The sequence below is a fragment of the Theropithecus gelada genome, chromosome 18, assembly GCF_003255815.1.
Source record: "Theropithecus gelada isolate Dixy chromosome 18, Tgel_1.0, whole genome shotgun sequence".
Lineage (NCBI taxonomy): Eukaryota > Metazoa > Chordata > Mammalia > Primates > Cercopithecidae > Theropithecus > Theropithecus gelada.
The window spans coordinates 7,198,527-7,211,309 of NC_037686.1; the positions used below are offsets into that span (position 1 = coordinate 7,198,527).

Below are 12,783 nucleotides of genomic sequence, written 5' to 3' on the forward strand. Positions count from 1 at the left end.
TTAATTTTATTTTAAAATAGAGGAGAGGTCTCATTATGTTCCTAGGCTGGCATTGAACTCAGTGGCTCAAGTGATCCTCCCACTGCAGGTTCCTGAGTAGCTGGGACTACAGGTGTGTGCTACCATGCCCAGCTGAGCCCAGTTTTTTAACACAGTGCCTCCCCCTTTGTCCCTCTTGAGGCCACCACTTCCCTGCAGCCTGTAAAGGAGATGGCTTATTCTGCCATATCCCAAGTAGTTCTCCTCTTCTTCTAAAACAGTTCTCAGCTGTTTGGAAAAACCCCTTCTTCCTGAGGGCTCAGGCTGTTCGGCTTCACTACATCTCACCCCTAATTTTGCCACCATCTAGATGATTTTTAATTATTCTTCATCATTAACTGAAGATATTTGTCACCCAGATCTACCGTTTTACCGGAAGAATTGCTGGTACCATGAGGAACTCCAGGGCTGAGTGGCCGACGCCGTAGCTCAGTAGTCCGTTGATCTTAATTTCTGTGACACTTTTTCCATGCTTTGGTTCAGCCACCCATGCCCACAGCCACAGCTTGGACCTAAAGAATGAGGCTGTGGGCATGGGTGGCTGAACCAAAGCATGCAAGTTTTTAAGTCAAAATGGCATAGATTGAGGTGGGACATGAATAAATAATTTAAACAGTGTAGCCCAGTCTCCCATCCAGCTGTCTGTAGTCCCGCCCTCTCGCTGTCGCAGTTCCACGCCTTGGCCTCCAGGGGGAGCTCAGCCTCTCAGTCCTGAGGCCTGTAAAGTGCTGCCTTGGATCATAGATGCGCTGCGTTTTCAATCTTAGCGGGACGAAGTGGTAAGTACGAGGCTGATGGAGCCACGCGTCATCCTTGAGATCCCATTTCTTCCACTTTCTAATGTATAGCGCTTGGCAGGCTGCTCAAGGTTCAAGTTCTCACCTAAAAAATGTAGATAAAAAGTGTACCTCACAGGGACTAGATGAGGAATAACTGACGGAATTAAGTGAATACAGTGCTTACCAATAAAAGGAAGCCAGTTAGAGATGGGTTTTCATTGAGAGGGGTGAAGAGGTTAAAGGCTATTCTTGTTGCATGGGGCGGTCTCCTGTATTTCATTCTTGTCTCAAGTAGGAATTTAAATCTTTGGAAAGCTTCTTCCATGGTATTGCTGCACAGCTGTGTGCATGGACCTGGCCCCTCCCACTCCCCCTCCAGCCCTACTTCTTGCTTCCCAAGGTCTACCAGGCCTCAGGGCTGGGGTCGGAAGGAAGAAAGTGGGAGTAGGTGGCTTTTGCAAGTCTCCCTGGGCCATATGACATTCTTCTCTCCTTGGGTTCATTGAACAGGGAATATACAGGTACAATGTTTTCCCTTTTTTGCATGTACATAGCTCATTTCTGAGAGTGGCATAGATGCAATTGTTGTTTAAGAGCCATTTAAAACGGTCACAGCCTTTAATTTTCACTTGTTTATCACAAAAAGGGGAAGAAAGATAATGCCTCTCACAGTAGCATGGCGAGTTTCTTTACCAGGCTGGGGCAGGACGAGGTGCTGTCACTCTCACTTACCTCACATTCAGTCTTTAGTGCCCTACACTCAGGTTTCCTTTCGCTGCATCCAACCATATGTTCCCGTCAGGTGCCTGGATGAGGAAGCCCAGCATTGAAGGGGCCGGGTGTGGGCATGGTTCAAAATTTACACAAAAATGTGGAGATCCAAAATGTAATAAATGGATTTGGATGATTTTTAAAAATATCAGCTATAAAAGTAAATGCAGAGTTGGGTGTGGTATCATGTGCCTGTGGTCCCAGCTACTCAGAAGGCTGAGGTGGGAGAACCACATGAGCCCAGGTGTTTGAGGCTGCAGTTCTCTATGACTGTGTCTGAATAGCCACTGCATTCCATTCCGGGCAGCCTGGAGAAACCTCATCTCTTGAAAAAGAAAAAGTAAATGCAACTGCAGAAATGCTTATTGAAACTTAAGATATATAGTATAGCTTGTGAAGGAAAGGACAGAAAGCAAAGGAAACCTAGGAGAGCTTAAAAATATTCAGCTTAAAACATGTTTACAGAAATTAGATTTAAAAACTAGTGATGAAAACAAATGTAAATTAATTTAAAACTCCATTTATAAAGTGTTTAAAATAGATATATCTGGAAAAATAATATAAAAGTAAAAACAATGGGTAAAATATTGTCAGCAAACACAAGTAGAAAATAATAGGGTGGCAGTATCATTTTTAGTGAAAATAATTTGAGACAAAATACAGAAATGTATCCAAAAGGGAAAGGGAAATTTTCTCTATATTAAGAATAAATAGAAAGTACAACTCATGCCAAACATTTTCTATACAGAATGATGTAACATCAAAATACGAAGCAAAAATGCTCCATGATCTAGCAGTTTTACTCCTGGATGAATTCCAACATAAATGTATACTTCTTCTCACTAAAAATAATATACTAGAATGTTCATAGCAACATTTTTAATAATAGCTCCCAATGGAAACCACCCAAATGATCACAATCAGTAGAATAGATAGATAAATTGTAAAATAATAACATCATGGAATGTTATTCAACAATGAAAATGAATGTTCTGAAGGCAGTCATCTACCCGACCCTCACATTCAGAATGCTGGGCAAAATATGTTCACCACTGGGAGCACGTGCTGTGTGATTCCATTGATGTAAAGGGAAAAACAGAAGAAAACAGATTTCTGTGGTTGGAAGCAAGGGTAGGGATTTCTCTTTGAGGAGGACGGTGTGATGCCTAAAAGGGAGGATGATGGGGAAGGGATCCTGGGGCTCTAGAAATGTCCTGGCTTAGATCTGTGTCTGGTTAGGCATGTATGTTAGTTTTTAAAAAAATGTTCAGTCTATCCACTTGATTCGTGTACTCCTCTTTAAGTATGTTTTTAGTAAAAAGCATAAAAATGAAGGAAAAATGATCTGAAATATGGGAGAATTATAGAAAAAATAGTTATTTTGGAGTCTTTAGCATATTGCTTCAGACTTTCTGCTTAAAGAACAGATTTTTGAATAATATAGCTAGATTGTATTACTGCAAATGGTACCATACTTTAAAACATATATATACTCTGTTTAAAAAAATTGTTGACTCTATTTTACACTAAAAAGAAATCCTCAAACCTCAAAAGCAGGAATTCTATATATCACGTGACAGTCTGAAACTACAATGTGGTAAACTAGATATTAGTATTACTATTTTAAACAAATATGAAAATTACTTGGAATATCTCAAATATATATTTAAGGATTAAATCAAGGCAACACAGATAGCAATTATAATTGGTTTTTAGAAAATAAAAAGTGAGAAGAATACATATTTTTTAAAAATGTGTCCAGCTGTCTAAACCTGAATTTAGTGGCCATAGTGGCAGATTCATTGTCTCTTGTTTTTTTAAATGCAATAAATTATAATTCAATTTGACAAAACAAATATAAAATAAACCAAAGAGAAGTAGGAGGGAGGTAGTAATGAGAGTAAAAGCAGTAAACAATATAATTAGAAAAGAAAAAAGAAGGAAAAAAGAGCTGATGATTAAATCTAAATACTTATTGCTTGGAAAGATAAATAAAACTATACAATACAGAACTCTAGCAAATTTAATTAGAAATGAAAGAACACAAACATAAAGAGAAACAAGAAGGAATTTTGAAATAAACAGAGTTCTTTATATCATGTTCAATATATATTTTTAATTGCAATTGTAGGAAATTGTAATTATAAAGATTTAATAACGAGACTAAAACTTTAATAGACATAGAATGATTAGAGAAATTTGAAAGATTTTCAGAGTCTTCTTTTTCCAATTCATGGTTTGAGGTCAGATGGTTGCTTGTAAGTTTTTTCAAACTTCTAAGGAGGCTTTTGTTGAAGCTTGGGAGTCAGAAACCTGGGTGTCACCTGGCTCTGCCAAGTACTCACATGGCCTTTGACCTTGGCCAATCCACTTAACCTTGTTGAGTGAATGAAAGTACCATTGAGGAAGTGTTTGAACGCAGGCATGCCTTAGCCTTCAAGAGGTTATGATTAAGTGAATTAATGTATCTGAAGTTCTTAGCATCAGGCCTGTTAAATGGTGAGCATTCAATTAACATTAGGTGTTATATCATACAATGTTTTGTAGTATATGGGAATCAGAATATCTATGAGTAATCTTTTGGTATTTATATATATATTTTCAGGTTATCCCAATCCAGAAAAGTTTTCCTGGACAGAATACCTGGAAGCTACTCAAACCAATGCAGTTCCTGCCAAAGTTTTTAAAATGGTAAGTTCTGTATGGGTACAAACTCTCACCTTTAAACAATGTTTGTATTGAGTCATGCCTTCATTTGGCAGTTTAAAATTATTCTAATATAAAATTATTCTAGTTTTTTTCTTTCTAAATTCAAGTAGTAATTTCATAACCAATATGCTTTTCTTTTAGTTAAAAATACAAAGTAGATGACTCATTTGCTATTGTTCCTATATACGGATGTAGATGATGGTTTCCTTCCTTGAAAAATGGTAAATCAGAGATACAATTGAAAACACCTCATCAACTGCTGATGATCCATTCCTTACATTTCTGGTGCTATTAGTCTGCTGAGTGAGAACTCTGAATTTTCACAGTATCACTCTCTCAGGGGCTGTTTGAATGTCCGTGATGCCATAACAAAATAGTTGAGATGCATAGCCTTTGTGTGGATAATTTTATATATTTTGAGGTAAACCTTTCTTTTAGCATTTGGTAGAATACTAATTTTTAAAGTTCAAATTTGTACTTACATATTTATTCTAGGATTGAACTAAATATAAATTAATTTCTAAAATAAAGTACATAGGTAGTACAGTTAAAGATATTTATTTCCTAAACCTAAACCAGTGGTTTTCAAACTCTATTTTCTTTCAGTTCTCTGTGTGTTTCAAGTTCTCCAACTTGTCTTTAATCAGAATTTTATATATTGGACTTCTACATATGATTTCATTTACTGAAAGTTTTCTAGAGATCAAGAGGGGTTTGAAACAAAATGATATTTCATTTTTTGAAAAAATTGATTATAATTGACTGGATTTGGGGGGAAATGTTCATATAATAAAATCAGGAAAGTAGAAGTGCTGGAGTACTAGGAAGGGTTTTAAGAAGAGCAAAGATTCAGCAAGCAGAAATACTTACTGTATTTGACTTTTCCAAGAGGAAAATGACAAGAAAATAAAATTCTGAAAAGTAGCGAAGAAGGCAACTTTCAGGCTCTGTCCTGGGTTATTGTGGATTCAGCTCAGGGATGTATCTTAGGCATCTACGATGCTGAACTCTTCTACCTCTGTTGTTTAGGACAGTGACGCTGGGGAGAACAGAAAGAGTCTCGGGGTGAAAAACTTAATTATAGTCAGTATACTCCATTTAGCAGATGTAATAATGCATCTTACAAAGAAAATGTGTTCTGCAAAAGCTGAAGAGAAACACACCAGATATTGCAGAAAGATTTGATGGTTTCTTACTGACATATTAGTAGGGTTTTATTTTCCTTTTGCCATTTCTAGACTTGAAAAATTCAAAACACTTTCATTTCCAATAAAACCAGTTGAATACTTTTATGTGTAATAGTTTTCAAAGTGAAACTTTTTGCCAACCTATAGAAACTATCAGAGTTGCTTTTGACTTTGATTTTTGAGAGTTGAATTTCCTTAGTTTCCATGATTTGGTTAAGTCCAGTGTCTTTTTTCTTCCTCTGTGATTATGACTCCTGGTGTGTCTGTGGTTACAGACTCTTGGTTCCTAGCAATGTAAGACTTGAAGTAAACCATCACACAGATCACCTGTCTCTTGTTACAGTTGAAATGACAAAAGCATAGGTTATGACTTTAAAGTGTATCATAGTATGATTTTAAAACAGTTTAACAGCTGAAATTACACAGCTTTTATCTAAGCATATTTTAGATTTATAAAGGATCATGTTTATCCTTTCTGAGTATTTATTAAATAATTTTGCCTTCTGTGCCATACACTTTGAAACTGAGCAATGAGAATAGTTAATAGTTTCTGAAATTATATGGTCAATATCAGAAAGAAGGAAAAACTCTAAACCAATATAGAAACTGTAATAAGATGCTTTTTGAACTTTAGTGTAATCATTAACAAACTTATGATATAATCTGTCTTTGTCTTTTTAGCTGTCTTTAAAATGGCCAAAAAGTTATTTTTTCTCTCACAGGTTTTTGTGAATCAGATGAAATAATATGCATACAGTCCTATGTGCACTTAAAACTAAATTCTCTCCAGGCAAGGTGGCTCACGCCTGTAATCCCAGCACTTTGGGAGGCCCAGGTGGGCAGATCACCTGAGGTCAGGAGTTCAAGACCAGCCCGGCCAACATGGTGAAATCCTGTCACTGCTAATAATACAAAAATTAGCTGGGTGTGGTGGCGCATGCCTGTAATCCCAGCTACTCGGGAGGCTGAGGCAGGAGAATCGCTTGAACTCGGAAGGTGGAGGTTGCAGTGAGCCGAGATCGCACCACTGCACTCCAGCCTGGATAGCAAGAGTGAAACTCTGTCTCAAAAACAAACAAACAAACAAACAACAACAAAAAAACAAAGAAAACCTAAATTCCAGTTGTATTAAAGATCGGCTTACTAAAACTGAAACAATAGTATTTTAGAAAAAATTAGTAGGAGATCTGAATTACTGAATATTGCATTTTTTTTTGTACTTATAACATTTACAGAGGTTGCCTCATGGTTTTCTGCCAAATATGAAACTTGAAGTTGTGGATAAACGGAACCCCAGGTTAATTCGTGTTGCTACGATTGTAGATGTTGATGACCAAAGAGTAAAGGTACATATTTTAAATTACTATGTTATTATATCAGTATTTTTCCTACATTAGTATTTTTCCTCTACCCTCCCATTCTATGAACCTCCCTTGTTTTTTAATTCATCTGCACAATAGTTTTCTGGGGGAAAAAACATTCTGGATTTGACCTTGAAGATTGACCCTGGCCAAGATGGGACTAGAGAATCCCTAAAAAAGGAGAGGGTGTAACTCACACCTTAAACTGGCTACAGAGGCTCTGATTTTTTGGTACAACAGAAGAATAAAACTCCAACTGGTTTAATTTCTTGTCACGGGTCTTTGGATGGAGAGATTCCCAGCTTACGTGTATGTACAGGGGAAAATTTGTAGATGAGACATGACTGACTTTGAGAGAGATTCTAATACATTTCTGTTTGGATTTGGTGTTTTGACTTTTACTGTCAGTTCTTTTTTTAAGCTTCTTTTTATTGGTATTATTCTATTTTTCTTGAAATCATTGTCATTAAACAGCTTACCAAGAACAATTAAATCTTTGTTTCCTGCTTTTCTTTGTCAAACAAAAAATTAAAAAGTTTATTCACTGTAACTAAAAACAAAAGGTTAGATTTCGAATGAAGGATTTGATTAAAATATTTCTATACTATCCTTTATTTTTATCCTTTATTTTTCTCAGAGAGCTGAAAGCATCTGTAGAATTTATTAAATTTTCTACAACATATTACACTTCAAAAATTATTTTCCATGCAAGTATATTTTATTTTCATAATAATAAAGATTGAAGTCAACTAATTTTAATAGCCACTATCTTAAAAGATTTAGGTTTGATATAATTTAAAAGAAATCTTACTTGCTGTATCCCTAATTTGAAAATAATATCTGATTCAATTTATAGAGAATAATCAGTACATACATTTAAGTAAAATTTAGAGATGAGTATCCGGCTTGGCAATAGATTATCAAAAGAATTTACACTGGAAATGTCCTTTACTCTTCTGATGAATGAAAACAAAAACTATGTTAAATAATATTCGGCAATAACATAGGTATTTTACCATATACCTTCTTATTAATGTTTTAAGTTTAATTTTAAACATATTCCTTTAATTCTTATTTATTTCTGGCATTTTACTGTTTACTCTTATGGCATTTTCAATGGAAATAACTTTTGCATATCATAATTGCTTTGTTAATTCAGTGACATTTTATTATTAACTTTCATTTTAAAAGTAGTTCAGGCACAATGGCTCACGCCTGTAATCCCAGCATTTTGGGAGGCCGAGGCGGGTGGATCACCTGAGGTCAGGAGTTCCAGACCAGCCTGGCCAACATGGTGAAACTCCATCTCTACTAAAAATACAGAAATTAGCTGGGTATGGTGGCAAGTGCCTGTAATCCCAGCTGCTTGGGAGGCTGAGGCAGGAGAATTGCTTGAGTCCAGGAGGCAGAGGTTGCAGTAAGCCGAGATCATGCCACTGCACTCCAGCCTGGGCGACAGAGCTGGACTCCATCTCAAAAAAAAAAAAAAAAGAGTATTGCATTTCTAAGATAAGCTCAATCTTAATAGCACATCAAATCTGACTTAGATTTTTAGTTGACAGACTATTTTCTTATTGTTCATAAGATATTTACTGTAGCATCAATTGATCATTTGTTGCCAGTTTATGAGCAAGCAATTGAAGTTTTCCTGCTCTCGGCTTTGCCCAGTACATTCTTCAATTAGTGTGTTGATCATATTGTTCTGTTATTCTCTAATTTTCTTTGTAAAGTCAATATTTTTCAAAGGCAATCTTGATCCCAGCACATAATAGATGCTTACTGTATGTGTGAGTGAATTAAGGAAGGTGTGGAGGAGTGAATGGCACTGAATGTACTTTGGCACTCTGACTGTTATCTGAGTATGCACATATGATTGTGTTGGTCAACAAGCACTCTTCTCTTGTTTTCAATTATTTTCATAACTGCTCCTCTCTTGAATATCTGGAGTAATAATGTACTGGAAAATGCCCTCAGACAAGACTGATCTGGGTTCAAATTCCAGCACTGACTTATTTGACTGTGTGGTAACTTGGTGAAGTTACTCAACATATTTGAACTTTCCTTATCTGTAAAGTGATGGCATCAACCATACCTACCTCACAGGCTTGTTGTGAAAATTCAATGCGGTCGTGTCTGGAAAATTCCTGAAACTCTACCTGGCTCTTTATATTATAGGTACCTTAGCAGTAGCCGCTGCTGTAATTAGTTGGTGCATACTTGCTGTGCTGCCCTCCCTGGGTGTATTTATTTTCTGTATTAATGAAGGGGCCTCATGGAAGCAATTGTCATCAGTAGATGAACAAAGGACAAGCCTACCCTTCTTGGTTCAAAAAGCAGGAAATTTGATTGAAATTATGTGGGGGATGTTAATGGGAGCAGATGTTACTGTGCTGCATGCCTGTGTTTGATTGTGAGAGCAGAGGCAGCCTGTTCTAACATCAAGAACTACATTTTCAACAATGCCTGTGGTGGTGATGGCACTTAGTCTTTGTCTGACACTGTTGTAAGGGCTTTACATTTGTTAAATGTATCCTCCTGCATCCATGTGAAATAAGGTACTGTGGTTATACCCATTATATAGATGAAGAAACTGAAGCCCACAGAGGTTAAATAACTGGTCCAAGGTCACAAGATAGTATATATGGGAACAGGGCTTTAAACCCCAGCTTTTAAACAGATGTTTTCAACTCTAGAGCTTATAGCATTCCTACTCTTCCTACTCCTGTGTTCTAATTTTTATCCTAAATAACTCACTTCCTAGTGGGAGAGCAGATGTGTAGGATGAGGAGTTGTGACTACCCACAACCCCACTCACTTTGTTGCTTGTGTCCAAGTCCACATTGCCTGTCCTGCCTGGAGGGTCCTGTGTGGTACTGGCAGTTCTTGACAGAGCACGACAGATCCACTAAAGATGACTTCATTTCCTTCTGCCACTCCCCAAATATGTGGTTGGCCTTATGTATTTTATTAGTTCTATTTTTATTATACCTTTTTTGAGATACAATTCATATACCTTAAAATTCAATGGTCTTGAGTATATTCACAAAGTTGTGCAACCATCACCACTAAGTTTAAATATTTTCATCACCCCAGACAGCAACCTTGTACCCATTAGCAGCCACTCCTCATTCTACCCTCCTTCTACCCAACCAAACCCCTGGTAGTCACCAATCTATTTCCCATAGTGTCTATGGATTTGTCTAGTCTGCGCAATTAATATAAACAGAATCCTATAATATGTGATCTTTTGATTGGCTTCTTTCACCTGGTATAATGTTTTCAAGGTTCATCCATATGGCAGTAAGTATCAGTACTCCATTCCTTTTATTTCTGAATAATATCCATTTTATGGATATACCACATTTTGTTTATCTCCTTGTCAGTTGATGGACATTTGGGTTGTTTATTTTGGGCTATTTTGATTACTGCTGGGATAAACATTTACATATGTTTTTGTGTGAACATATATTTTCATTTCTTTTGGATATATACGTAGGAGTGGAATTGCTGGGTCATATGGTAACTCTATATTTAAGATTTTGAGGAAAAGCCAAAATGTTTTCTGAAGTGGCTGCACTGTTTTACTTTCCCATTAGCATTATACGAGGACTCCAGTTTCTCCACATCTTCACCACCACTTGTTACTGTCTGGTTTTTGTTTTGTTTTGGTTTGGTTTTTTGTTTATTTGTTTGTTTGTTTGTTTTTGCTAGTTTAGTGGGCCTTATGGGCTTCAGGTCTAAAGAAATCAGGATTATTATTATTTATAAGTGCTCGCTAATAGTATCCCAGCTAAGAGAATTGGGATGAAATAACTTGCCTAGTGTTTGTAATAGTAGAAGTGGTAACAGTAGTGGATGTAGTGGTGCAAGTATCAGAAGTAATAGAAGTAGTAATAGTAGAGTGGGTACTTAGCAAGTATGTTATATATCATATTTTTGGCTTCGCATCAACTCTTTTAAGTAGATGTTATTTTTGCTGTGTAGTTGACGTGGAGAACTTAAGCAATCTGATGAAGTTTCAAGGATATCCATGTTTCTAATCCGAAACCAGTATTCTCTACGTTTTAGCAATTGCCCTGTAGCTGCGATAAGCCATTGGAATTAGAGACCGTACATGGTCAGTGCGGGGGGATAGGACTGTGAGCAGCCTCATCCAAGATCCTCTACTCGCTCACCCTCATAAATCCACTTAAACTAGTCAGGCCAGATTTTCTGATTTTCATACTGAAAATACTCATTTGGTGATGTGTGGTTCATTGGCAGGTGAGTGGTGAAGTTTTTCATGCCATGGCAGGGTTTTAAGATGCTAGTTTATTAATTATGATAGTTGCTCTCTAATAAATATTTATGATGTACTCGGTGTATCTTGTTCAATTTATAGCCAGCTATTATGTTTAATAGTTATTCTTTTGTTTGATTGTACAGTGTGTGCTGTTATATCTGAAAGCCCATTACTGTCACCTTATCAGAAAATGCACATTAAATTACAGTAGATGGATGGATGCTTTTAGGAAGTTTAGCCATTATTTGTGGGAAAAAGTATTCTACAAATAAATGTAAAGGGAGGACTTAAAACAGAGTAATATTTGATAAATATTTGCCCTGTGGGAAGTGCAGCTAAGCTGTGAAATGAATTATAAATGAATTTCAAATTGATGTTTTAAGAAGTTCTACTGAATCATTAATAAGTTGAGTCCTTCAACAAGTCTTTTCCTATTTAATGCATTAACTGGATATATTTGTGGCATTTCACAATGAAATCAGAGCGTCATGACCAAGAGGAATTGTTATGGCTGTCTAATTAGATGACTAGAAACTATTTTGGATTTTATGTCAGACCAATAAGTTCAAAAGCTCTTGTTTGAGAAAAACCTGCAGGAGTATTAATGCAAAGCAAAAATCCAGATATGAGTCAGTGATGTTCACTTTACTACGGGTCGCCTGTGCTTCCAGAAGGAAGCCGCCTGACCTCTGTCTAACTGGCATGCATTTTTTTTTTCAGACAGGGTCTCGTTCTGTTGCCTAGGCTGAAGTTTGGTGGCACGATCGTGGCCTGCCGCGGCCTTGACCTCCATGGGCTCACACGATTCTTACACCTCAGCCTCCCTAGTAGCTGAGACTACAGTGTGCGCCATCACACCTAGCTAAGTTTTGTAATTTGTTTTTCTTTGCAGAGATGGGGTTTTGCCATGTTGCCCAGGCTGCTCTTGAACTCCTGAGCTCGAGTGATCCACCTGCCACGGCCTCCCAAAGTTCTGGGATTATAGGCGTGAGACATTGCACCTGGCCTGGGATGCGTTTTTGACAAGGGCTTTGAAATGTGAGGATAGAACAAGATACCAACATTAAAAACAACTGTCCTTTGAGCTAAGCTTATAATTAATGGCCATGACAGTGTCACAGTGATTGAAAGCTGTCTTCATCTGGGAAGGAGACTGGGACAATTTCAGAAGTGTTATGACCCATCAATGAAAAGATAATTTCTTGAGTAGGTAAAACTATAAATTAGTGTCAGCCATGAATTCCAGAAAAGTTGAAGCAGGGAGAGTGCTCAACCAGGTGAACGTGCCTCCGTTAATTCCAGGTAAAACGAAGAACAGCAGTGACAGCACTAGAGCTGGCTCACTCAAACCCCCACGCTGCTGTGTCCTTGCTTCCCATTTTCTTACTCTTTTATTCTTCACAGCAACCCAATAAAGTAGCACATGTAAGGAAATGGGCACAGAAAGCTTGAGGGACTTGGCCAAGGTTGCACAGCTTATAAGTGGCAGAGCCAGGTGGGAACCAGTCAGCCTGGTTCTTCAGCCTGAGCTCTTAAACCAGGTGGCAGTGTCTTTTCTGTAAGGAGCCAGAGAGTAAATATTTCAGGCTTTGTGGGCCGTGTGGTCTCTGCGGTAACTGCTCAACTCCACTGTCCATCACAAAAACAGCCAGAGA

The 12,783-nt window shown here is 37.3% G+C and overlaps 1 protein-coding gene across 4 annotated transcripts in view; it reads left to right on the plus strand.

The window, feature by feature from the left end:
* Window positions 1-12,783, plus strand: part of L3MBTL4 (L3MBTL4, histone methyl-lysine binding protein) — a 449,874-nt gene that overhangs the window by 193,660 nt on the left and 243,431 nt on the right. For all 4 annotated transcript variants that reach the window (XM_025365149.1, XM_025365146.1, XM_025365148.1 and 1 more), the window contains 2 exons: window positions 4,195-4,280; window positions 6,721-6,831. In XM_025365149.1, the coding sequence (XP_025220934.1) occupies window positions 4,195-4,280; window positions 6,721-6,831 (197 nt within the window). The remainder of the gene's footprint in view (window positions 1-4,194; window positions 4,281-6,720; window positions 6,832-12,783) is intronic.